The sequence below is a fragment of the Nelumbo lutea genome, chromosome 2 (genome assembly GCF_056320005.1).
Source record: "Nelumbo lutea isolate HS-2025 chromosome 2, American lotus-T2T, whole genome shotgun sequence".
Classification (NCBI taxonomy): domain Eukaryota; kingdom Viridiplantae; phylum Streptophyta; class Magnoliopsida; order Proteales; family Nelumbonaceae; genus Nelumbo; species Nelumbo lutea.
Window position 1 is genome coordinate 92,118,867 of NC_142685.1, and position 27,849 is coordinate 92,146,715.

The 27,849-nt window shown below is 37.4% G+C and overlaps 1 protein-coding gene and 1 non-coding gene across 7 annotated transcripts; one reads left to right on the forward strand and one right to left on the reverse strand.

The window, feature by feature from the left end:
- Positions 1 to 2,013: 2,013 nt before the first annotated feature.
- Positions 2,014 to 21,623, reverse strand: SRR1 (sensitivity to red light reduced protein (SRR1)). 6 transcript variants are annotated; one of them, XM_088967301.1, is made up of 4 exons: positions 20,841 to 21,597; positions 17,751 to 18,288; positions 9,264 to 9,448; positions 2,014 to 3,045 (listed from the first exon to the last, which is right to left on the reverse strand). In XM_088967301.1, exon 4 carries the CDS (start codon positions 2,939 to 2,941, stop codon positions 2,108 to 2,110), a length of 834 nt encoding a protein of 277 aa, XP_088823427.1. In that variant the 5' UTR covers positions 2,942 to 3,045; positions 9,264 to 9,448; positions 17,751 to 18,288; positions 20,841 to 21,597; the 3' UTR covers positions 2,014 to 2,107. The 6 variants fall into 6 exon arrangements, with proteins under 6 accessions (XP_088823427.1, XP_088823428.1, XP_088823424.1 ...); XM_088967302.1 differs by having other exon boundaries at positions 2,014 to 3,029; positions 17,751 to 18,324; XM_088967298.1 differs by having other exon boundaries at positions 17,751 to 18,324.
- Positions 17,481 to 17,543, forward strand: LOC148871969 (small nucleolar RNA snoR101). The gene has a single exon (XR_016108389.1). It is a non-coding gene; the product is annotated as a small nucleolar RNA snoR101 (small nucleolar RNA).
- Positions 21,624 to 27,849: the final 6,226 nt, after the last annotated feature.

Consider the following 27,849-nt stretch of genomic DNA (forward strand, 5'->3'; position numbering starts at 1 on the left):
CTATAACATATGTATATATGTATGTATATGTTAATCGATCTAGGCTCATGAGCTTTCTAGCCAAACTTTTTATGAGCTTGAGTTCAAATAATTAATCAAGCTTACCTTGAGATTTGAACTCAATTAGAATGGAACTCAAATGGAACCTAATCCAACTTGAGTCTGTACTATTTGATTAAGTGTTGGTTCAATTGGAACCTTAATCTCAAGCCTAGGAATGTACATATATAGACATACATATTATTTTATCCAATTGGTTGGATTCATCAAAATTCACCTTGGGAGTTCTAATTGGTCAAATTTCCTATATATATATATATATATATATATATTATGCGAGTCACATGAATACTATATATAATATATTTTACAAATGCTATTGTGTTTGAAATTGGTGGATAGAGAGCTAATTCTTTATTGTTAAAACAAATGATTAAGGTTCAAGCCTTTTAAATAACATTTTCTTTAAAATGTGAGTGTATTAAAGCAATATGTACATTAAAAAGGCAAAAAGAACATAAGTAGAAAAGTGGGTTAATGGTAACAAGATGGCATGCACAAATAAAAAGTTATGAGTTCAAGTCTTACCATTGGCATTGGCATTTGATCAATCAATTCATTTAGTGACCAAGTCTTATCATTGGTATTGGCATTTGATGCTAGGCCCAGTTTGGTTTTCTAAACATTGTTTAAAATTAATGAGTTTGCATATGATACATATCTTAAAAGGTCTAATAGATATATATTTTTAAATTAAGATTATATGTTTCTTTAATTTATTAATTATTATTTTTGTTTACAAAATATAACATATTTATTATTTACAAAAATAAAAATAATATTTATGAAATGTTTAATGATTTAAGTTTAAGTTGACTTAATTTTTGTTAATATATAAAAGTAAAAATAATAAATAAAAACAATTGAGTTGAAAATTAAAATACAATACTTGCATATGATTTGTGTCTTGGATATTCTATATTCTCTATATTTTGTAATTGTTAATAAATAATTTAACTTAAATAAATAATATATTAATGGCTTTATGCATTTAGTGATTTGTAAAAATATGTATAGCAAATGTCATATCTTATTCATAGTTATTTTGACCTTAATTTTGGTATTATTAATGCATTTGTGGAGTTTAATTAATGTATGTATTCATTTCCAAGCTTACCAATAGGATATGTAGCACCGATATTTTGAACTTTGGATACGACATTTTCTTTTGCAGATCAATTTAGCAGCTCCAACTCCAAGTGGTACATGCACTGGTTGAGGTCGATCATCTTCTGATCCATGGCATTCAATTGGCCTGTCAATGCTATCTTTCATCGAGGAAATAGATGCATACAATTTATAGAAACTCTACCATAAAAGGGACTACGGGTAGGGGTGCAAACGTCACGAAAAAACATTTTGAGACTTTTATAGACACGACATTTGTACAAAAGTCGACAAAAGTTTTTGGCTACGTTTGTAGTAGTTTTGGTGACGATTGTCTAACGTCGTCAAAACCTTTTTTTTGGGAGGGGGGGTTAGGGTTGGGGTTTTGTCAAAATTTTAATGGGCTCAACCTGAAGCCCGGGCTCAAATCAAGGTAAACTACTAACTCGGGCCAACCCGACTTGCACCCCTTACGGGAGTGTCCATCCAAACAAGGGCTTCTTTTCTAATAGCATGCTTTTGCTTCATTCCACAAAAGGAATATCATGTTCATGGGTCTGGGGGATACAAGGCCCCGAGTACAGACCTAGAGTTCCTAAATAATGTATTGGGCATTAGATATCCCATTTATTCAACCTAGCCATGATAACCAAGCATGGAGATTATGACCAAAGTCATAATCACTATGAGCAAATGTCAAGGCTGAGTATTTTTCTACAAAAGAATTTCTTTCCTGCTCTATCGCAGTGTTATAAGACTCGGATCAGACTGAATGGTTGCAATCCATTTTTATGTCTAGTATAGGCTCCTATCAAGATGTATGTGTACATGCCAAAGAAACTCAAATAAATCCAAAAAAGGGCTGGAAACGTCACTTTAAATATGTAAAGTATTTCCTTTTTACAAAGTAATAAAATTTGCTGTTATTGATAAAAAAATGCTATAATGCAATGAATTGAAGATCCACTTGTGCTTCTAGATTAAAAAAGTGCCAGCTCAAATCATGAAAAGCGCTATAAAGATCATCTGAAACTGTCTTAATTGGAACCTCATTTGTAAATCTTCGGATACTCAAAACATGCTTTACTGAATCAACAACGACTGAGTTCTTGAACTCCACTACATGGTGTTCATATCTCTCGAAGCTGTTCCCAAACAATACCATTCGGTTCAAGAGCTCTGGCCGCCAGTTTGCTTGTAAGAGATTGTCATATAACACTGCCTCACAGTGTGGCATGAAGAACATTGTTGGCTTTATTGCCTCTCTCCGACCTTGCTCATTTACTGATAGTACACAACAGCCTAAGGCTTCCAGCACCCTAACTTCTATTGCTGAAAGAACTGGATCAAACACTTCAATGTCACCAATCCAATTTAATGTTCTCTTTATTAATATTGCAAGGCTCAACTGCAATCGAGGGGGTTCATATGATTCAATACTGCCAATTCCATACACCACCATCTGCATCTTTATTTCAGAACCCAAAATCCTAGAAAAATATGTTAATATCTCAGGAGTGAGTATTTGATTGAGGAAAGTGCAGTAGAATTCTGAGTCCTCAAGCTTCTTGATGCATATCTGCATCTTCTGCATCAGTTTTGATTCTCTTTCAGGGTCAGTTTCAAGATCAGTTGGGGCCCATGGTTTCTGTTGTTGCTCTTCTAAAGCTCTAATCTTGGGGAGACTGCCCCTTCTCTGTTTCCCACGACGAGGTAAAACAACTGTCCACTCCTTAAGCTCTTCAGGGTCAACATTTTTTGTAGTAGTAGCCATTCTTCTTTGTGGGTTCTCCAATTTCTGGAGACTAGAAAAGTGCAAGTATGTTTAACAGACAGAGCCTACAACCAAGATGAGATCCACTCTGCAAACAAAAAGCCCTGACCAAAAATTAAAATAAAAGTAAATATATAAATGATAAGTGACAGGAATTGGAGAATCAATGACCACGAGGGTTAAAAATAACTGTTTCCTCAAATCCCAAGAATCTAGATGAGAAATTGACAACGTTATCTGATGCAGATATCACATCAGCTTGGAGTGGAGTCCCTAATGATAAAAGGGGACTCAAAAGTGGTGGAAAGGATTCAGATTCTGTTATCTGGTTCTATAGGAATGAAATAAAGAGATTCAAGTGGCTTATACAGAATATGAATATAAAAAACAATGGGTGGGAAGGGAAGCAAATGTTTTGGCTGATTGTGCAAGGGGGGGGGGGGGGGTTAATAGGGAGCATTTGTCTTGGGCTCAGTTGTAACTGCATTTTGTATTAATCTATGCCTTTTTGGAGAGGAGGTAGCTCACGCATCTCGTAGGGATGCTTCTGTTGCTTCGGTTTTTGATTAATAAAGTTTTCGTCATTGATTAAAAAAAACATTATCTAATGCAAATTACTCTCTATAAGACTAACAACTTAATCTCATTAGAAAAGCGTACATATTCAAATGTCAGACACATGTCAATGCTTTCTTTGCATATATCCCTTTCTTCTAATAAGTACTGAAATAATAACCTCTTTTTTCCTACTCTATCTATACATTTTATTTTACTCTCTATATTTTGCTTTGGTCTTTTGATTAATAAAGTTTTCTTCATTGATTAAAAAATACATTATCTAATGCAGATTATTCTCTATAAGACTGTAACAACTTAATCTCATTAGAAAAATGTACATATTCAAATGTCAGACACATGCCAATGCTTTCTCAGAAAGCTTAGTTGCATATATCCCTTTCTTCTAATAAGTACTGAAATAATAACCTCTTTTTCATACTCTATCTATACATTCTATTTTACCACCCAACTACTTGTATTGAATCTTGAAATATTTTAAAAGATGAACAACTTTTTTATCTGGTTGGCAGTTCAGAGTGCAACCATCTAGTTTGAACAGTTCAATCAGTAATGTCAGCAGATTATTTATTATGAACGCAACCTGATAGTGATGAGTTGAGAAGGACCATTAATCCCTAAATAAGAATAGGAAAACACAAAAAATCTTACAGGAAAAGAAAAGGAGATTGGTGCAGCCAACTCTCTCTCTCTCTCTCTCTCTCTTACCATTACAAAAAAAAGAATTCTGTACAAGCAAGTGCCGTAGCAGCCCTCATTTTGGGCCAACTACTACTGCCCATCATTTACTTTCTTCTTTCATTCCTCTTTTAAAAAAATACCCCCAAACCAGTCCCCAAAACTGATTTCTGCCCACACCCTGCCTTGCCAGTGCATCAGCCACACAATTAGCTGATCTAGATGTCCATCTTCATATGATCACTACGTGCCTTTCCATCTTTGTTCTTAACATCCTGAACTTCATATCTATAGTGCCATGTTAGCATGGGAATCACCTTCTGCCATCAAATTTCTGAAATTTAAAGTTTTAGCTAGCTTCAATCCTTGTTGAACTACTATTATTTCTGCCCTAGTGAAGTCCCATTCCAAAAAGGCTAAGGAATAATGCTAAGATATGCCCATGGTTTCTAAAGACACCTCCAATTCCTGACTCCCCTAGATTATCGAGAATATGCCTGCCAAACACCATCGCCTAAGAGTCTTTTTCCAATGAGCTACCTTTACAAAGATGTTTTCTATTGAAGCTACCTAGGATGGCATTTTCTCTTTAAAAATTCCGGTGTTCCTTTCTTCCCATGCACACCAAACATGGCAGCTCTGACACATCTCCGCAGCATCTTAACACTCTATTTGGATGGGGAAAGAAGAGAGGCAAAATAGGCTGTGAACGTTCCTAGGAGCTGTCTGCCTGAATTCAGAATAAAGAAAAGAAAAACTCCAAAATGCTAGAGGCAAAAGCGTAGAGATTAGCAAGCGGTTATAGTTTTGTAACTTGCACTTCCACTTCCACTCGTCATCCACCTCAACAGAAACTTACTGATTCTGCAATAGCTGAAGAAGCTTCTCCAACAGTTGCTCCAGCTCCCAATCATGGAGGTTCCTCCTAAAGAGGGGACACCAAACAACACTCCCCTCCTCCCACTCAAGAGAGTCAAATACTGATGCATCAGGGGAAGAGGCACAATGATAGAGGTTAGGGAAGACCTCAGCCAAGGGGGAGTTTAGGCACCAGGGGTCCTTCCAGAATTTCAGCCTCTTTCCATCCCCCACCTTATATTCCAAACCTTCTAAAAAAGAGGGGAAGTTTCTCATAATACCTTTCCACAAGGAACAACCCCACGTCTGAAAAGGGTCCAAAGGTCTCCAGTTACTCCAATCCAGACCATATTTAGCAGCAATCAGAGACCTCCACCAAGCCTCCCTCTCAGAGCCAAATCTCCAAATCCACTTGCTTAAGAGGGTAGAATTAAAAATCTTAAGTTTTCTCACTCCCAGCCCACCTTCTTTGACAGGCAAACAGACCTGATCCCACTTAACTAAATGAATTTTCTTTTCTTCTTCCCACCCCCTCCACAAGAAGTTCCTTTTGAGGGATTCTAACTTTTTAGAAATCTTGGAAGGGATGGAAAAGAGCGAGAGAAAATATGTTGGGTGATTGGAAAGGGTACTCTTTATTAGGGTCACTCTACCACCTACAGAGTAGTACTTGCCCTTCCAGGAAGTCAATTTCTTCTCCATTCTTTCAATCACAGGAACCCAAATAGAAGAGGAAGTGAATTTAGCCCCCAGAAGAAGACCCAAACATTTCCCTGGGAGATGGTTTACTTGACAGGCCAAGATCTCAGCTAACTCCTCCAAATTCTCCACATGGCCAATAGGAAAAATTACACTCTTACCAAGATTAACTTTGAGTCTTTGAGTCCAGTCACTTCCTCAAACCAGCAATGAATGCCCAAGATAGATTCAAGCTGCTCAGCCGAGGAATCAATAAAGCATAAAGTATCATCTACAAATTGGAGAAGATGAACCTTCTCCCCTCCTGGAAAACCTCAAAACCATCCCACATGCCTCCATCCACAGCCTACTTGCTAAACTGAGTAAAGACCTCCATAAGGCAAATGAAAAGCAAAGGGGAAAGAGGATCCCCTTGCCTTAACCCCCTAGAACTCTCGAAGAATTCTGACACTTGACCATTGATTAGGACTGAAAATTTAGGAGAAGACACACACACACACACTGTCACCCAATTCCTCCATTTACGACCAAATTTCATTTTACCCAGGATGAAGTCCAGACATCTCTAGTTCACATGTCATAAGCTTTCTCAATATCCAGTTCACGTCGCCATAAGCTTTCCCTTGATTATGACGACATATTAACAGTCTTTATGGCTTCCAGCGCCCTGGGCTTGGGATAGCTGTCTGAGCTTGAAAATTTGCTGGCCACCAGGTCGTAAATGATCATCCCTATTAGAAAACTAATTGTTTACATGTATTCATAAACTAATGAAGGGTGGCTGCATTGGGAAGGGTTTTAGATCATATTGAGAAGGAGATCTAAGTAGATTTTTATTTAAGTAGTCTTTAGAAAAACTAGTTATGTAGGAAATACCTGAATCTACCTCAATCAACCTAAAATTTAGTTAGGTGACAGTATTTCCTGGGCATTTTGGAGGCTCATTGCCTAGATGACCAACTAGGTAGGTGGTAAACACATGAAAATCTTAGTGGGGGTAAATAAGTAATTATGCATTTATGTCGCCCCCTTTATACATTGACATGAAAGTGTAATCCACTTTAGGTCAATAGGAGTATTTATAGAACTAAAAACTAGACCTCTTAATCCCTTTGTATGTTTTCCTTTAAACTAGGAAAGTTATTCAAGATCCTGTTTTATTTTCATTTTTGGAAAATCAGGTATAAGTAGTCTGTAGTCATTTGATCACTTATTGATTAAATTGTGGTTCACTAAATGTAACTATATAATATATATATACAGTGACATACACGATAAAATATGTATATATATTTATTCATTTTAACTATCAAAGAAAAAATGCCTAGTTGTGCAAGGTGCCAACCAGCAGGTTGGTAAGGTATCCTGTTGGTTGTAGCAGAGACTTAGGATCGAATCCCGCACCTGGGTTGGGGGATGGGCTACCCCCCGTTGTGTACTCCTTCAAAAGAAATAAAAAAAATGCCTAGTTGTTGCCTAGGCATTGACTAGCCTTGCTAGGCCAAAATACATATGCTAGGCATCATCAGTTCTAATATTTAGAAGCAGGGGATGGTATTTTGTTCATGGAACATTGATGTGCTTGATACCCTAGTTGACACACCAAAAGAGTGATCCTTAATACTGCATTGCCTATATCGGGTATTGAAGATAAGTTTATTTGCTTTATGGAGGCAAGTGGTGAATTGCCAACTAAGTCTGCCTATAGTATCTTGTGGCTTGTGCTCCTAGCAAAGAGAGATAAACAGTGGCCTTGGGGTTATTTGAAGAATTTGGAAAATCTAGTGTTTTCCAAAGATAAAAATACTTTTATGGTTCTTAATTCAGGAAAAGAATTCCCAGTAAGGTCTTCCTTTGCAACAAAGGAATGAATTTGGATTCTGACTGTGCTATGTATGGTGAGGAGGATACTAGACATTTTTTTTTTTGATAATTGAAAGATAATTCCATTGATCAAAGAAGATAAGCTGTTACATGCTTCCCTTCGCACCTCTCTTAAACATTACAGTGGAACAAGAGCAACAAGAAAAAAGTTACAAACTTGCCCAAAAAAGCTCTTCCCTAGACACCCCTTGTTTGGCTAGCAAATCAGCGAAAGCATTTGCCGACCTACCCACCCATTGGACTCTAACAGTCATGTGTCTTGTTAACCATTTAACTCTTTTCATAGCTGTGAATGTCAGAAAACAGTTCGCTTTGGTTAATTTGGAGTCGCCACTCATCAAGTAAATGAAATGGAGATGATGAGACCTCCGTGATTTACATCTGAAAGCGTTTTTGGTTTATTAGTGACTCCGAACCTAAGGCACTGGCTACACCAGTCTGAGTAAGATTCGGATGGGAGAGGGAAGGGGTTAGGGCACTCCTCTCCCCTGTCCAATAGGTGGGGGCCCACATGGGGCTTCAATCAGGCACAAAAAACATAAGAAAAACAATCATTTAAATGACTGGGAACATATTAACAATCAACAAATCAAAAACAAAACAACACAATATTTTTTTTATAGTTTTATCATTTGTTTATGTTATTCTCTTATGGAACCTAATTTGTATAGCTATTTTGTGGATTTTTTTTATTTATTTCCTTTTTTATTTTCTACTTTTTTATTTTTTTACATTTTTTATTCTTTTACTATTTCTACCCATTTTTAATTTTTATGTTTTTTTACTTCATTTTTCTATTATTGTTTCCCCTTTCAATGGCTCATTCTTCCCCATTCACCTAAGCACGTCTGAGCCTATACTAGCCTCCCCATTTCACCTTTGAACTGATTTATTTACTATTTATTTATTTTTGTTTTTTTTTATTGGGTTAATTTGGCCTCCCCTGCCAATCTGCCAATTACCCTTCTCATTCAGAATCCGCAAAATAGAGGAATCACTTCGGTTCTTTCACATCTTCGCGACCATTTCTCTCTCTCTTCCTCTCTCTACCCCCCTCCACCCCCCCCTTTTTACTGTATTTGTTTATTTATCTTAATCACGATGGGATGTGTTTCAATGAACTGAAATATCACACTGACAGTCCTCTCTGAGATCAAAGTTCAACTTAACCGAATAACGAGATGAACCTGTGTTTCTCATCTAAGCCGAACCAGGTAATTAATTGTTCAATCCGACTCATAAAACTATCATGAGAATATGATATCAATCTGTTCCGGATCAACAACCAATGAAATGGAGTAAATCGGAAACTAATATTGATCTTAATCATAGTAAAACATAGCAAGCAAACAGACCAATCAAACAGCTGAGAGGATAGGGGTGATATGTCTGGATTCGAAGATTCTCAGCTTTCTTATCCAAACTGGATTTCAAGCTTAAAAGAAAAGGGAAAGAAAAATGGCATAAAATGAAAGCGGAACCAGCAGTAGCATTATCAGAGAAGAAAATCACAACAAAAAAAATGCAAGAAATGATCAATTATTCACCGAAACTCATCGCAGATGGGAGAAGAAAAAGCACAGAAAACGAAAAAAAAAAAGAAAAATACAGTGAGAGTAGGACTTACCTGGGCTGTATGCCGGCCTGAATTCGCACGATGCAACAGGGGTCTATTCGTTTCGGATCGACTTCTCGGACAACAGTGGTGACCGCGGCTATATCCAAGCGGTTGATGAGAAGGGGAGTGATTCCAGTGTAAGATCCGCCTGAACGTTAGCGTAAAACTTCCAATAAGACTTGCTGCGGTCGGCTCTGTTCAACCAGGAAACGAAACAGAGCTTATATGATAGATTGGGGAAGCCAAAATACTACGCTAACGTTCAGATGAGAAGAGAAGGAATGAGAAGAGAAGGAGTGAGAGAGAGAGGCGGGGGAGGCGGGGGAGAAAATAACCGAAAAACCAAATCGAGAAATCGGTTAACCGAATCAATCGGTTCAGTGGTTTTAAAAAATCGAAGGTATAGGTTCGGTTCGATTAAACAATATAAAAAATTCCGATGTATATATATTTTTATATATTTTATATAAAAGCTAATGATCTGATAAAAGCAATAAAGTCAATGGTATAACTGAAAATTGCAGTTCATATCAAAATTTGCAATGTGTTGTGTAACTAAAGACAAAAAAAAAAAAAAAATCACAAAACCATAGAAAAAGCAATTATCATGATGAAATGAAGACAAGACAAAAACTTGCTATAATGCAATGAAGAACACTACCAATATGCCAAATGTAATGAATACACAATGTGATAAAGACTCGACAACTATCATCTGTGAGCATTGGGAAATGGCTTACTTGGGCTAGAAATGGAATCCCACTCATCAAGTAAATGAAATGGAGGTGATGAGACCTCCCGGAATCTCATCAAAGTTGTCTTTGGTTTAATAGTGATTCTAACAATCTAAGGCATTGGCTAAAATAGTTTAGGTAGGATTTGAATGGGAGAGGGAAGGGGTTAGTCACCCCTCTTGGGTTCAATAGGTGGGGCCCACATGAGATCTCAAATAAACATAAACACAAACAAACAATTTTTTAGTTGATTCAAGGGGCCTAATAAAGCAAAACAAATAGAACAAACATCATAAGAGAATCTATCTAAACATTTTTTATTTATCATATTTTTATATATTTTTTATTTTTTTATTTTCTTTTACTTTTATTATATTGTGTTATTTTTAATTTAATTTTATTAGTTATTCACATTGTTTTCTCATGAAACCCCATTTGATTTCATTTTTAATTTTTAATTCTGTTTTTTCCTTTCCTTTTTGTTTTCTATTTGTTTGAGTCTTATAAATTTTTCTCTTTTTTGTTTTTATATTTATTTTATATTCTATTTTTATTACTTTTCTCTTTCAACAGTTTATCTCCCCCTATGCCTCCCAAGTATGTTCAAGCCTAATGAACCAACCTTCCCCATTCCACATTTTCCCAATTTATTTATCGTTCTACGTTTTTTTACCTATTCTTTAATTGTAAATTATTTGTTTATTGTTCAAGTCAATTCAGTCCTGAGGATTGTTTAGAGTTCATATCTCTTGCACATTTGTCCTTGTAGAGCCTCCTGTACATCAATTCAGAGGGTGCCATGTCAACACCCTCTCATGCTTAAATTTCACATGTATGAGTGGGAGTAATAGACATTTCATACATCCTCCCATCCAGTTTTTTATATATTAAAATTGTAAACACAAATAAAAAACAGAAGTTGAGGTTTCTTCTTCCTACTTCGTTCAAATAAAGAACAAGAATTTATAGAGCTGAATATCACTAAGAAGAAAAAACCACAAATAAGAGTTCTGACTTCCAAGAATTGAACTCCTGAGGCTAAGACGATTCTCTAACTTTTACATGACTACCAACTGGGATCAACAATTGAGGTAAGGTCTTGAATTGAACAGAAAATCAAGAGCGATGGCATATGCTCTGTACTTTGTTGATAGATGCCTATATTTCATTGATCCTAGTTAGTGTTTCGTTTACTTAATAGCATCAAGTGAGATATGAGAGAGAGTTATCTCAGCCAGGCGTTTGATTATCTGAACCCTTAAGGCGATAGGAATCCAAAAGGGAAAAAAACAATTGAAATAGAAAGCTTATTTGAGTTTCCAATCTCATGAAAATTGGTGGTTGTTGAATGATTCTCTACAAGGACAAATGTACAGGAGATCTTGTGATCCCAGTTGAGGTTTGGTTGATAGTTAATATTTAACAACAGAGTGAAAGATATGAGAGAAAGTCGTTCTAGCCAAGCGTTCAATCCTCTGAACCCTTATTCTTGTTTTTCTTCTAGTGTTATTCAATTCGTTCGTTGGAGAAAGATTTGAACAAGGAAGAAGAAACCCTTTTAACCCTTGTTTTTTATTTGTTTTAAAATTTTATAAATTTTAATACATTAAAAACAGGATGGGAGGATGTTTGTAATGTCTATTACTCCTACTCCCACATGTGAGATTTAAGCAAGAGAGGGTGCTGATATTGCATCCTTTGATTTGATGTATAGGAAATTCTACAAGGATGGATGTGCAGGAGATCCACACTCGATTTTTTAAGCTCAATAACTCGGTAACGTAATCTTCCTCACCTAGGGGATAAGAGTAACAACATGATCAGAAATATTTCATCACATTATCGTGAGACTTAAGAGAGACAATTCAATCCTGGCATTGACTCATCAAAGATGAAGTATCAAAACATTGAAATGCTAAATTAGAATATTGACGAGAAAACATAAACATTGTAAATCCCAACCTCAGATTAATCCCCAGAAGGGGTGTCAATGGACTAGTTTCAGGTTGGACACCGTTCGAATCAAAAGTGATATGGACAGACTAAACGGTCCTAAAAATCATATGGACTCGGACTGGTGCGAACATGAATCGTCCATTCATAGAATGGACCGATAGTGGACAAAGCCAAAAGTTCGAATGATCCGTTCATTTTCGTTTGAACTTTGAAGCGTTGATAACTTTGCATTTTGATGCCTTAAGGGCATCAATTTAGGGGTATTTTCGGCCTTAGAATAGTCAAGATGTGCCATTTTCCCAATTAAATGCAATGTTGTGGCCTCTAAGGGTCTTTGTGCAAATTCTAGGAAAAACTGAGAAGTTTTCATGGTTGAAATGCAGATTTTGGGAAGCTGGTATGAAGTCCAGCTGAGAGAGAGGGTGCTTTTGTGAAAAAATGAAAGCAGGAGGGCGCCTCCTATTTGGTAAACCCAGTTTGACGCCCCTTTTACCGTATTAGCATGCTCCCCATGCCTTAGCAAACCCTAAGGCGCCTTTTAACCCATTCTTTTCACTCTTAACAAACCCTAGCCGCCCCTAACCGCTAAATCCTCACCTTCCATCCCTTCTAATCTCCACCATCCATTCTAGGGCACTCTCTTTCTAGCATTCTAATCCTAGGAGCCACCTAACTTCTAATCTTCACCATTCAACCTTTAGTCATTAAATCTCAACCTTACATAATATTGGGTGTCATCTCTTTCTCTTCTCAGCCTTAGGATCAACCCAGAGCCATCCTAACCCTTCATTAGAAACCCTAGGGCACCCATATCTTTGCTAAAACCCAGTTGCTGCCCCCCTTTCTCTCTAATCCCAATTGTATCCACCATTCTCTATAAAAAGGACCTAAAGGCTTCTGAGAAAGGGTTAGATGCTGCTCCCAGGTAAGATGGAAGGCTGATTTTGAAAAGTTCAAGGGTAGAGGAAGAGGAGGACGCCCAGACAAGAGGAGGGGTTCCTACTTGCAGTTTGCCAACACCACTACCACCACCACTGGAATCGGATCCCAACCATTTCTGCTTTACTTTAGATTTAATTTTTGTTCTTTTCAATTCCAGGATTGTTATTTACTTTATGCAATTTATTTTCCTTCCATTTGATTTTTGTTTTGCTTTTTGCAGATCTGCAATTTGGCCAGGTAAGGCAAAAGGCCTAGCTCGAGAAGTTTGAGGGTCAATGGAGAGATCCCCGAAGGCTGCTACCTCTGATCGGATTAAAGATTTTTATTCATTTTCTTTTGTTCATTTATTTCTGTATTTATTTTTGTTTATGCACTTTTAATTTTCAATACTGTTTGAATTCTATATTTTTCTTAGGTTAATTAATTAATTTTTATATTTCTACACTTCCCCCTTGTGTTCTATTGTCCGGATTGGAGTTTATATTAATTTTTCCCTTTCTTCTCTATGAATATGACCCGTTCTCACTCCTTTATTGCGTTAGTAATTGTTTGAGAATGGAAAAATTTTATAAATAATTAAACTAGTGTTCCGAAGTGATTAACGACATGCTTCCAGATCACACCAATCGTCAAGCGTGAAAACTTTCGATGGCTAGGGTTCAACTCCTCTACGCCTCAATTGCTCCATCCTCAGTCTCATTGGTGGACAACGGTATTTCATTTGAAGCTTCGAACAAACTTTGGCTGTATTTCCCTCTCTCTGACGATCTTCCTCTTGCCCTCTCACTTTCTCCAATGACAGAACTTCTTCTTCTCTCAGCACCCTCTCACTTTGTGTAGTGACAACAGTACAACACTCTCTCTTCTCTCAATCACCTCTCACTTTCTCTAGCGGTGACAACACTCCCTCTTCACTCAAGCAATCATATTTTGGTGATTTTTTTTTCTCTTGCATCTTGCTCTCAAGTGATAGTCTCCTTTGACCTCTGCGATTTGTTCATTCAGGTATCCTCTGTCATTAGAATCTAGCACAAAGTTTGGTAGACACTCTCCTAATTTTAATTGTAGACAACAATACATGGTTCTGTTTGAATATTTGTTTTCTACAATTTGAATATTTCTTGGAATATCTTTATGATTTCTGATTGGAATGGCTGGATGGTGGGATTATTCAAAAATTATGCAGATTATATTGTTGTTTAACTAAAAATTAAACATAATAATCTTCAAAATCAATATTTTATAAACATTAACAGAATGGAGAAATCTATCAAACGTCATATTATGTATCTTATAAATTCTAATAGATTTGATATATTTTAAAGTTAAAATTAAATATTTTTTCCTAGGGGAAAATCTATGCTATCGAAAAGACATGATACTGGAAGGGCTTTGACCAATCAAACCCTCCCATGAATTTTGGTAAATATCATCTGATTGGATACCTGTTTTATGATATTGGTTGATTGGTGATTTGGTTTTAGTTTTTTTTTTCGATATCATAGTTGAACCCTTTTTCTTGTTCTTAAATTTGGTATTCAATTGCATTTTCTTTTTAATTTTACAATAGAAGAGGCATATTCAACGCACAAGCTGTAAATAGTGAAGGGATTTATAATTATATCCTTGTAAATGGAGGTGTCGATGGTCTGGGTTTGGTTGGACCTTACCCGAATCAAAACCAGTTTGGATGAGCTGGACAATCCAAGAAGACAATGCTGAATTGGACTAGTCCAGACCTAATTGACATGGCCCATTTGTAATGGGATCATATTGGAGTAGATCAAATTAGACCAATGTCCTATCCATTGACAATCCTGTTTGTAAACAATCTATTTGACTTTCTTGTGTTTTATGTTAGTGTGAAAGTTAATTTATTTTCTTTCTTATTACATTAAGGATGGATGAAACTGGTGCTGAAAATACAAATGTGCCTGAAAACCCCAGTGAATCATCTATGGCATGTAGCTCTACTGGAAAGCGGTTTTGGTCCAAAGCATGGGATCATTTTAAGAAAATAAAATTGAAATTAGGGGAACAGAGAGCTATTTGTAATCATTGTGAAAAATAGTATATACGAGGAAGTTCTAAAGGAACAAGCCACCCTTTAGGGCATGTAATAAAATGTCCTAAATTAAAACAAAAGGGCACAAATGAACAAGAAGTTGTAGAAAACTTCAAGTTTGACCAAGATAGAAGCTGAATGGACTTAGCAAAGATGATAATGAAGCATGGACATCCTTTTAGTATAGTTGAAGAAGAGTTTTTTTTCAGATATTTGTCAATGATCTTCAGCCATCATTTAGGTTTGTTTCTAGAAATACAATAAAGAATGATGTCATGAAGATTTACTTGGATGAAGATGATAGGATATACAAATACTTTGATGGTTTGGATTGTAGGATTAGCTTAACCACCGATATGTGGACTTCAGAACAAAATTTGGGGTATCATTGTTTAACAATGCACTTTATAGATGGTGGGTGGGAGCTGAAAAAGAAAATTATTGCATTTGTAGTAGTTGAGTGTCCCCATGATAGAAACACTCTGTATGAAGCCGTTATGGAGAGGTTGTTAACTTAGAACATTGATAAAAAAAATATGTTCTATAGCAATTGACAATGCCTCTAACAATGATGTTATGGTTAGGGAGCTCAAGAATCGGCTTTGTGTTAAGGGTTTGCTCCCATTTCATGGTGACCTATTTCATGTGAGATGTGATACTCACATCTTAAACCTTATTGTGCAAGATGGGTTAAGAGAAGTATTACCATTGTTACATAAGATATGAGAAAGTGCTAAATATGTAAGGTTGACACCCTATAAGACATTGAAATTTGACAATTCAAGAAGCCAAGCAAAAATACAACATAAGAGAGGGGTGGTTGTTGATTGTCCAACGTGATGAAACTCCACATATGACATGTTAGACATAGTTTTAGAGTTGAAGGAAGCATTTTGTTGACTAACTGAGCTTGATCGTGACTATAAGAATCTACCATCTAATGAGGAATGGGAGATAGGGGCAGTGGTATGGGATTGTTTGCAAGTTTTTTGCATCTGCACACAAAATATCTCAAGTACTACTCCAACCTCAAATGTATTTTTCCCGATATCTGCACAATCAAGCTTTTGTTGTTTTAGTGGCTAGATAGTGAAAATGAGTATGCTCGTTCAATGGCAAATAGAATGAAGCAAAAAATTGATAAATATTGGGATGAATGTTCTTTGGTGCTTGCGATTGCTATTGTCCTCGATCCTAGGTTTAAGATGGAGATTGTTACATATTACTACAATTTTATTTATGGAGGGACTGCTGAGAGGCATGTTACAAGAGTTAGAGAGGCACTAAATGACCTATATTCAGCGTATGCGGGTTTTGATATAGAGGATAGTCACTTGTAGGATCTAGTATTGCCTCTCAATCATTGAGGATTTGTGGTGTTGTAGATTTTTTGACCGGTTTTGATTGGTGGTTGACTGAAGAGCGTCCGAAATATTGTCTAGGGACTCAAAAGTCGAGGTTGGATCTTTATCTTGAAGAAAAACTGTTTTCTATAGATGAAGATTTTGATATTTTGAGATTTTGGCAAGTTGATGGTTCCAAGTTTCCAAAACTCTCTAAATTGGCACAAGATATTTTGACAATTCTAGTATCCACTGTAGCATTCGAGGGAACATTCAATACTAGGGGCAGAATGAGACTGTGGAGGCTTTGGTTTGTGGGCAAGACTGGTTCGAAGCTCTAGTTATAAAAAATAAGTTAAAAATTGGATCTTGAAGCAGTTGTTATCTTTCCTATATTTTTATGTTTATTTATATGTTTTTGTTTCTAATATGTGTTTTTGGTTGTGTATTATTATTTTTAGAATTGGTTATTGAAGCAGTTGTTACTTCTCCCATATGTGTGGCTTCTACAACTGATACTAACCGAACATGTAAGTTATGGCAAATAGTCTATAATTAAATTATTGATTTGCAAAATGTTTGTTTTTATGTAATTTAACTAAGCAAATGTTTTTTGTTTAGGATATTGGAGCATGTGCCATGCATCTAGTTTGGACATTTTTGCTTCATAGGTATTTTTTTCTTATATTTTTTTTATAAAATATTTGTTTATAAAATTTGGATTGGATTGGACATAGTCCAATTATAATGGTTTATATTGATAGAAGATAAGATTGGGGGTTGTCAATGGACCATGTTTGGGTTGGACGCAATCTGAATTGAATTAAAACCAATTTGAACAAGTTGAACAGTCCAATGTGACAGTGGATTGGACTAGTCCAATCTAGTCCAGGTTGATCAGTCCAATAAGATAGTGGATTGGACCAATCCAATCCGGTCCAGGTTGATCAGTCCAATAAGACAATGGATTGGACCAATCCAATCCAATCAGATGTTAAATATTTTTTTTAACCTACCTAACAAAAACTATCATCACTGAATAGATTTTAAGTTTTTTTTTTGCCTAAAATAATTGATTTTCCTATTTATATTCTGGCCTTTGATGCCTATACTTTCAGATGTTAAATTTGTTTTTTCAATTTGGGCTTTTTACTCTTTCATTTTAAGTGAAGTCTATGCATATGATGTCTTACACTTGATCTCTAAGGTAAGTTCATGTGTTGACAAGGGTTGCTCTCATTAGAGAGCCTGTGGAAGTAGATATCAGCCATGTGATGGCATATGAGGGATTGACTGCAGTGGACAATTGCTCTAAGTCAAATTCTACAAGCTAAAGTTATTAAAGACATGAAAAGATATTAATGGGAGTTTGAAGATTATACAAACGTAGGTAAAAAACTAATAAAACAACCAAAAAAATATACATGTTTAACTTGAATTGGTTCAGTTTAGATACCTTGTAGATGTCCCATTGGTTAAGAAATTCCTGGAGTCATCCTCAGAAGGGAAAAATCACTAAAGCACCATGCACAAATATTCCTGTATGATCCAAATATGCTCCCTAGGAGGAACATTTCACTTGTTTTTTCTGTTTTTCCCTTTGACCGATTGCAGAGCACATTTTTGTTTTATTGTATCTTTAGACCTGTTATTTGGGGTGTTTAAATAAAAGTTAACCCCACCTTTGATATTTCAGATAGAATTGACTGAATCTTCATTACTCGCTTCGCTGTCACTGCTACTGCTCCCACTCCCACTCCCACTCTCACTGCTGCTCTCACTTCTCCCACTTGAACTTGAAGTCTGCTCATCTCTTTCTTCAGCATTCACCTGGGCCCTCAAGGCCTCTGCGGCATTAGGGCCCTTTTCTGCCTCATCATCACTGACATCTACATCGGCAATCTCATCATCTATGTCATTCTAGTTGATACCAAGCACAATATTGATCATTTGTTCAGCAACATTCCCCTTGTTAGATGTTCAGCAGCATTCCCCTGGTTTGTAAGCATTGGTCTTGCTTTAAGAATTGGCTTCACGTTTAACAAGGTAAGCTTGTCTGAGTATTGAGTGCAGTCTTTGATAGTGAGAATTGACTACACAGTAATAATAATTGTGGGTTTACAAAATTGATATGGTTCATGATGATATAATTTTAGCTAGTATCTTTAATATCAAGAAGACTCAGGGCAATCAGTGTCTTGGCAATATGAATTCACTAATCTGTTTTCTATAGAGATTCTTTGTATAGGTGCAATATGAGAAGAACACAAGATTTAGGCATGAATTGTTTATTCTTCATAATTGAATTTATAGGGATAAATGTGTTTAAACTTCTAATATTCTTTCAAATTAATTGCAGTTTCAGACCCCCGTCAAGCAAGAGATCTAATGAGGGAAGAAATGCCAGAGTTCTTTGATAAGCCACAAAGGTCGCTGAGAACACCCATGATAAATCCCAAATACGTCAATTAACGTCCCATGCATGCATGGCCCATGCAAGGCATGATGTGGCATCAGTCAAGGCGTGACGTGGCATCAGGGCCACTTCATTTTCTTATCAGTTATTTTTGTTTTATTTCCTTGTTATCAGTGCATAGGAATACGTCAATAAAGTCAAGGGTTGGCTCCTTAGGAAGTGGTCATTGTGATTAAACAGTTATTACTTAAGACTAGGCCTGGTTGTTAGTGGTTAAGTGGTTATGTTCCTATGGCTTAGGAATAGGCTAGATAATAGAGAACTTAATCCCTTAATCAGTGGCTAAGTTAGTGGAAGGAAGTTGAGAATTTTCTTGTATTTAAACACCCCCCAATCAGCATGGGAGGGTAGTTGAAAGTTCAATAAAATCTAATGATTTATTGTCACCCTAAGCAGAATATTTTTCCTTAGTTCTAGCTTTGACTGGGACCTAACATTCTTTGGTTCTTATCTTGCATATTCAACTTTTGTTCTTCTCATCTTCACCATTTTTTACAATATATTCTTCATTTATCAAACCATCTGTAGATGCTTGGTGGAATAGAGTCAGCTCCAGCTCCTACTGTCTTCTTCCAACCATCCTATTTCGTTTTTTGGTTTCTGATGAACACCCCTGATTCCAACCATCCTATTTCTAGCTTACAAACTTGTCTTCTTCAACATGGCCATACTAGATGATACGCCCCAAAAGGGGTTATTCTGGGCTAAGCAGGTTTGACCAGACATTCAAACCATGTTTACCTAATAACACACCCGACAGAGATAGTCAAACAAATGGATGCAAGATTCCTGACTCATCTGGGTAAGTAACATATGGTCCAAAAACTTGGGCTATTCAACTGACTGGACCAGGTTTACTGAGAATGTTCCAAGAACCAACCTTTATGCATCCATGTTGCACCGCTTATCTGGTCCTAAAATGTGAACGAGTTGGTCAATTCAGACGGAACCAGGTTTATTGAGACGTTAATGGTAGTGACCCACAACTGAACCGGCAGATGACGCAGTAAATTGCTTGTGTGAAATGAAATCATATCCTTTTATGTTGACTTTTAAGTAGGGAAAACATTTTTTGAGGAAAACATTTAATTTGGACTGGATGGATTGGGTCCAATCCAGTCGATTTGCATTTCGGTTGGACTGGACTGGATCCGGTTTGTATGGGGTTTGGACCGGATTTGGTTCAGTCTATTTGTAAATGGACCAATGTTGGACTGTACCGGATTGGACCAAATCCAGTCCAATTGACAGTAGGGGTGTTCATGAGCCGGGCCAGGCCAGGCTGGGTTCGGGCCGGGTTTTGCACTTATCATAAAGGTTATAGCTTAGGCCCGGGCCTAAAACATAAGCCATAATCTAGGTCTATACGAGCTCAGGCTGGGCCGGGCCGGGCCAATGTCACTCATATATAAAACATTACATATCTATATATTAAATGACATAACATGCATATAAACTTATTTTATACATTATATAATATAAATTATACATGTCATATTATAATATTTATATATAAAATATATAATATAATATAAAATAACATGTATATATATGTATGCATTATACACAGAATATATAAGTTTAAATATATGAGAGTCCAATTCAACTTAAAGCATTAAGCCAAAACCCAACCTTAAAATTTGTGAACTTGAACACAAAACACAGACCCAAGCCCAGAATTTCTGGACCGGGCTAAATGATCACGCAGCCCTGATCCCAGCAAACTGTCAAAAGGAAAGGCGGCAATAGACTACTTGACTTACTAATCCTCGCTCTAACAAGATACTGCATTTAATAGAATTATCATTAACAATGTCGTCAGTTGAACAAGATGGATAACACCGATTTTTTAATTGAATAACTAAAGTCTAAATGAAACACATTATCACAAGGAGATAGTTGTAGCTGATCTGAGTTGGTTTTAGGGACTTCCTAGAGAACAACTCGGTGGAGCCACATCTTAGGTTCGGATGACCACCCGGATAACAGTCCAGAGCAAAATGACTGAGATAAATAAAGCAGAAAATGCCAGAAAATAACAGAGGAAGAAGCGGTAATAGTCAGGCTTACCTGATTTTATTTTTGGCCAAAAAAAACCGAATGCTGCAACGAGGGGGTGTATATCCAAGTCGTCTATTTCACCTTTCAAATTTCCATTCCGAGCGTTGGTTTGGTTCGATGGACGAAGAGATTTAGAGACTCGATTGTATCAGCTTTTGATCTGTACTCAATCGGTGAAATAGGGGAAGTTCAATCAATTTCAGTCACCCGTGGCTTGCCGGGAAGAGGATCCAAATGTACGCTGGATCAGTGAGAGTAAACAAGACGCACCGCCACTGCAGCTCTTCTGCCTTCGTCACAGAGAATGGTGGATGGGGAACCGACAGTGGGAGAGGAAGATCGAAAGGAAAATGGGTGAGCAATGTAAGGTACTCCGGAGAAGCGGGGAGAAGGGGATTTTTCTCTTAGTCGCCGCTTTGTTCTTCGTCCCAAGGAAGGAGACAATGAACAGGGACAGCCGAAAGTATAGGAGGAAGGAAAAGAAGAAAAAGAGGAGGGGCCGAAGAGAGAATGAGAGACCGAGAGAGGAAGGAGATTGAAGAGGAGGGGGATTAGATAGAGAGAAGCAGAGAGCGCGAGATGGAGAAAAACTGGAGAGGGAGAGTGGTCAGTCGTTGCTAAACTGTTCTCGTCCAGAAGTAGACGATGAACAGTAACCTTAAAAATCCTTCTTTTAAATGAAATTAGATTTGTTTGACGAAGTACGGATACATTCGATGCAGAATTCTGAATTCCAGTCCTCTCCTACTAGTCCCCTCCCCCTAAAAACCACATCCTGCCCGTAAATTTGGCATCAATTCACGGTCAGATGGGATTATATAATTCTGATGTGGCTGACCGGTCATTCTCCTTTGTTTGAATAGTAGGCGAGCAATGGCAATTTTTGTAAATTTTAGAAAATCCAAGGGTAATTCTTTGTAATGTTATGAATTCGGGTCAAAACCAGTCCAATGGGGTCAAGTGGGGTTCTGTTTCAATGATGTGTGTGTAGTGGGGTGGGGGCAGGGGGGTGGGGGGTGGGTTAATGAACAAAGGGTTGAGAGGGTCCTGGCCATAGAGCCGTAGAGAAGGGTTTTGCATATGGAGGCTAGTGAGATTAGCCAAATTAAAATCTTTCCGGATGGTTTGGTAAATTGGGGTAGTTTGGGTTGAAACTTCACATGATAGAGTCTTGCAACAATCTGAGGTGATTAGTAGGGTTTGATTGGCCCAACCGGACCTGGAACAAGCTAATATGGAAGGATAGTGGTTTGTTTGATTTAGGGCTTCAAAATGGAATCTTGGTGCAATGAAGGGACAAGCAAATGGAGCTTTGGGTGAAACTTCATAGGGTAGGGTTTTTGGACAGTTTGAGCTGATTGGTAAGGTCATATTGGGCCAGTTGGGCCTGGATTGGAAAGACTTGAAATCCGATCAATTTAGAGTCTTGAAATGAAATCTAGGCACAATAGAGGGGCAAACAAAGGCAGTTTTGGGTGAAACTTCACAGGATAGGGTTTTTGGACAGTCGAAGGTGATTGGTAGGGTTTGATCAGCCCAACTGGCCCGGACTGGGCTGATTTGGAATGATAGTGGTTCAACAGATATAGGGCTTTGAAATGGAATCTTGGTGCGATGAATGGGCAAATAGATAATCCAGAATGGTTTAGGGTATTTGGGATCTTGTGGTAATGTTTGATTGGTTTAGAGGGTCAAGATCGTAAGAATTTTGGTCAACTAGATGATCTAGAATGGAATCTTGGTTTGATGGAAGGGCGGATGGGGAAATCTGGGGTCAAAACTTTATGGGTAGGTGTTTTGATGTATCTAAGGTTTAATGATCTGATTTGATCGGTTCGAATGTATTAACATCAAGGGAATCTGGGTTCTAAGTGTTTAGGTAAACGAAAGGCAAATAGAATCTTTTCTTGATGAAGGGGTAAAGGAAGAATCTTGAGTTGATATTTTATGGATAGTTATTTTAAGAGGTTTTAAGTGTGATGGTGGTATCTGATATGAGGTTAAAAATGTAGATGGGGGTTGATCGGGGCCATCAAATTGGTATCAGACAGATTTATGGTGGATTTGAGGTTGAAAGTTTGGCTTTTTGGATATTTGGGTGTTTTGGAGAGGTTAGATGGGTCTGATCGAGTACTTGGGGTAAATTGGAGGTTTAGACAGCAAACCGAACAAAAATCGGGTGCTGACATTATCCCAATAGGTTTAGTTTAACTGCTATTTCTTACTTGATCATTCATCATAAAATTTCACTCCTTTTTTATTATTTATTTATTCATTTATTACTTTTTTTTTCTTTTCTCATTTCTTCTTTTTATTATTAATTTTCTTGATGCACGATAAACAACCGAACTCCTTTTTTAAACACCTTTGCAATGGAACAACTTGTGCTTCTTCTTTGAGACAAATCTGTGCTCGACTTGGATGCCAAATGCCCTGGGATGACCTCAATTTAGCTTTTTCTTTTTCTTTTTAAATGTCTTTCTAACATCTAAAATAGAAAGACAGTATGAAACTTCATAAGAAAAGGAGATTGGAATTTCTTTTTTTTTTTTTTATCTTGAATTTTTGGGAGGCTGTGTCATTAGTACTAATCCAGGATAGAACAATTGTATCCAATGAATTTGGCTTCTATTAGGGTAGACTTCATAATCGCACCATTTGCACAGTAGGAGGATGTACCACGTGTTCTTTATCTCATGCGCTTGCTTAAAGCGTGCGTAAACATCGTCTCCTATCAACATCGTTAGGCTCTATTTGAAAATTTCATATTTCATTCCATTCTACTTCTTGCTCCTTTCTTGCCAAACAGACTCCCCTCTCATCAGACAGAATGAACCAAACCCTGTTCACTATTATTCTCTCCCTCTCCAACCGGCGGTGACCAACAACCAATACCAGTGGCTGTTAACACTGGCGACCGAGGAAAACCTCAGGTATTGATTTTTTCATTTTTTCCTTCCCTAAACATTGCATCTTTGCCATGGAAAACCTAACCCTAACTGGTTTGGATAGCAATCATATTAACTGTGGTGACTGTTTCACCGAATACCGGCGACCGGTGACAATTAGATACCTACATCTTCCTTCCTTCCTTTTACTTTCCCCAAAACTAAAATTTTTTATTTCATCTTGTCTAAACCCACATTGGAACTAGTCATGTGTTCGATTCCCTAGATGAGTAATTAAGATCATTTTTTTATTTATTTATCAGATTGTACTAATGATCATATTTCACCATTACATTCTCGTAGTATATAGGTTATCAAATTTTATTGAAGGGGATTCTTATGGATCTTAAGCTCTTAAGAAAACACAAACTTAATTAGGTAATCATGTCGTTCTTCTTCATTGAGTCAATGGTGTGATAGGGATTCATGTAGACCTAGATTATTTAATCTTATCTATTTCTTGTAATTCACTTGCTATTAACAAGTTAACAAGGTGAATGTGTATTGGCTAAACCAATATGACTTTAGTGTACCAAGTTCATCTACCTTATGAATTATTTTAATAGTATATACTCATTCCATAGGCATAACCTTTAATTCAAAAAACATGAATTATTTTAATAGTATATACTCATTCTATAGGTATAACCTCAAATTCAGTTTTTCTTATATTGCTAAGTTAAGCTCTTGGATCTACTTTGGATTCCAAGTCCCATCTCCAAGTACAAGCAAAATTGGTTATAGCTAAATTCCATACACTTCTTTTTCTTAACAGAAGGAGGCTAGAGTTGGCATTTATGTTCTTTCGATTCAATGGTAGACCCCCTCCCCTAGAGTTGGCATCTGCTGCAATGCTGCAACCAACCACATAATCTGTACCATTAACTATAATGATATAGTCTAGATGTAAGGAGGCAGATTTTATAACGTGTGTTTATTAGTGCAAAAAATGAGTTCGCAATCGATATCTTAGAGTACATCTTATAAGAAGTTGTCAAGACTCTATGATTGTGGAAAGAAATGTATAATCCGTGTGTTGGAGACAAATTTTAACCCACAAAGGTTGTTTTATAGTTGTTTCGTAACCATGGTAAGTGTTGTTGTTTGGATTGGCTGAGAACAATACTGTCAATTCACTCCTAAGTCCAAGAGGGACCAAGGTGTCCGAGGCCAGCTATGTCTTATGTCCGAGGCAGCCGAGGACCAGAGAGTCAGTTCTGCAAGAGGAAGAATGTCAGAGGCCCCGGGTGAAGACCCGAGGTGGAGACTCCGACGATCAAGTTAGTATTGAGGCACGGAATGGATGAGGCCTGAGGTGCGAGCACCTAGACGAGGTCACAAAAGAGTAATAGATCTCGGGTGCTAGTGAGAAAACTCAAATGTTCCTCACCTTGAGGGGGGTCACCTCCTATTTATACTTGAATCTGCCTAGAGGCAGGTGAATTCAGAGGGTGGAGATTCAGTCCGTATGCGAGGAGGCCATATTGGGCTGCCAAATGATCCCACACCATTGGCTCCCTGAAACCCGCTGAGCTGAGCTGCACGTATCAGCTACTTGGTTCCGTTTTGGCTTGCGCTGCCCGACACGTGTAAGCCTACAAGTGGACAGGGTCATTTGCGCCTACATCAATAAGTTTTATTCTATTTGTATATTTTACGTGCTTGTAATTACAATTATGAGGTTAGATACATTGACGTGACTTATGTGTATCTGGAAAAAAAAAGTCAAAATATTGTTTTGCGACTATTTTGAATGGGCATATCCTACTACTACTTTAGATGAAGCCACACCATCGACAAATGAAAGATGTGTTGGATTTTAATCTCATAAGAGATTAAATCCAATGGGTTTGATTGGTCAATTACATGAGAAATTGCACCTGTACACTTGTTTGAAAAAATCAGTTTTTCTCTTACAAAAACCCAGTTTTGAACTTGTCCTTAGAAATAGTAGAGGAGAGTATGGGGGAATGATACTGTGCAATGCGTGCGCACGCGTGTGCACGCATGTGTGTGGCGCAATGAGGCGCTTTAGAGGCACACTTTGTTTGCATTCGTGTGGCTCACGAAGGGCGGCTTTGGTTTTGGTGCCATGCTGACCGTTGATCACCATTGATGAGATCGATAGTCACAATTCAATCGGGTGTGATCAAGAGGCACAATTCAAAGTTAACAGTCACCAACTGTTAACAACTTTTTAAACAGTCACAATGTTTGAAATTGTGACTGTTCAAGGTGCCTTCTCTAAACCAGCACTTACCTTTTCCTCACATCTCTTCACAAATTATTTAAGGAGCATGAATCAGACTCCAAAACACACAATTTCAAAATTCACTATCTCTCTCTCTCAGTCCGGTCTGCTACAGTCTCACAGAAGCTTTCTTTGGAGACTCTTCAACTTTGCTAATTGCAGATTCTCGCCCAAGGCTCTGTTGTATCTTGGGAACGAATTTGCCTGTAACCCAACAGCAAACTCAGTAAAACTGAGTGGGGGCAAATAACGTTCTAAAGACAGTGTCTTCAGACGCGTTTCAGAGCTTCTCTTCCTAAGTTACAGTGACCCCATCATCCCCAACATTTTTAGAACGTTATTTTGCAATGGAGGCGGAAGCAAGCATGACTTCGATCAAGATGATGAACCAAGATCTTGTTCGACTAGACCAGTTTGATGGAGCAAATTTCAGCCGATGGCAAGACAAGATGATCTTCTTTCTAACCACACTGAAGCTATACTATCTGTTGGACCCGAATCTACAATAACTTCTTGAACCCATTGACAAAGACTCTAAGAAACTAAAGAAGGAAAGAGCAAAACAGGAAGATGACTCACTTCTGTGCCGAGGACACATACTGAATGCCTTATCAGACCGGCTCTACAACTTCTACAAGGAACTTACATCTCCAAAGAAATTTGGAAGGCCCTGGAATTCAAATATAAGGTGCAAAAAACAAGTACGAATAAGTACCTTATTGCAGAATACTTTGATTTCACCATGAACGACCATAAACATATACTGGAGCAAGTACATGAACTACATGTGATAGTCAATAAAATTCAATCCCTTAACATCATCCTTCCTGAATCTTTCCAAGTGGGAGCAATCATTGCCAAACTTCCACCCTCTTGGAAGGATTACAGGAAGAAGCTTCTATACAAGGCTGAAGAACTTAATTTGGAGCAAATTCAGCAACACCTTCGTATTGAAGAAGAGTCTCGAATTAGAGACAGTAGGGATAAGACCCTGACTGGTATGCTGAACTCTAAGGTAAATTTTGTGGAAAACGGATCGAAGAAGACTAACCCTGCATTACAAGTAAAGAAGAAAGATGAGAACTTCAAAAGGAGCAACAACAAGAAAGGATCCTGCTATGTTTGTGGAAATAAGGGGCACTATGCCCGAGTCTGCCGACATCAGAAATGCAGAACCAAGTCTGCAAACATGGTAGAAGACAATCTCATGGCCATGATTACTGAAATCAACATGGCAGAATCGTCTTCTGGATGGTGGTTTGATTCAGGCGCCACAGTCCATGTTTGTAAGGATAAGTCCTTATTCAAGACATATGAAGAAGTGATTGATGGCCAGGAGGTACAGATGGGAAACCAAACATGTGCCAAAGTTGCTGGAAGAGGCAACGTAGAGTTGAACTTCACCTCCGGAAAGACACTGACTCTCCTGAATGTTCTCCATGTTCCTAACATTAAAAAGAACTTGGTCTCAGTAAATCTTGTTTGTAAGAGGGGATTCAAAGTTGTCTTTGAATCCGACAAACTAATCATATCCAAGAATGAGATGCTTGTTGGAAAGGGATATGGTTGTAATGGTATGTTCAAATTAAGTATTAATGAAGGAAAAATTTCTGCTTATATTGTTGATTCTTTCTCTTTATGGCATGATAGATTAGCACACTTGAATTTTAAATCCATAAAGAACATGAGCAAACTAGGTATAATTGCTTACAGTAATGAATCAACTGGAAAATGTGAAATATGTGTAAAATCTAAAATGGCTAAGAAACCTTTCCCTAGTGTTTGAGAGAAATTCTCAACTTCTAGAACTAATCCATTC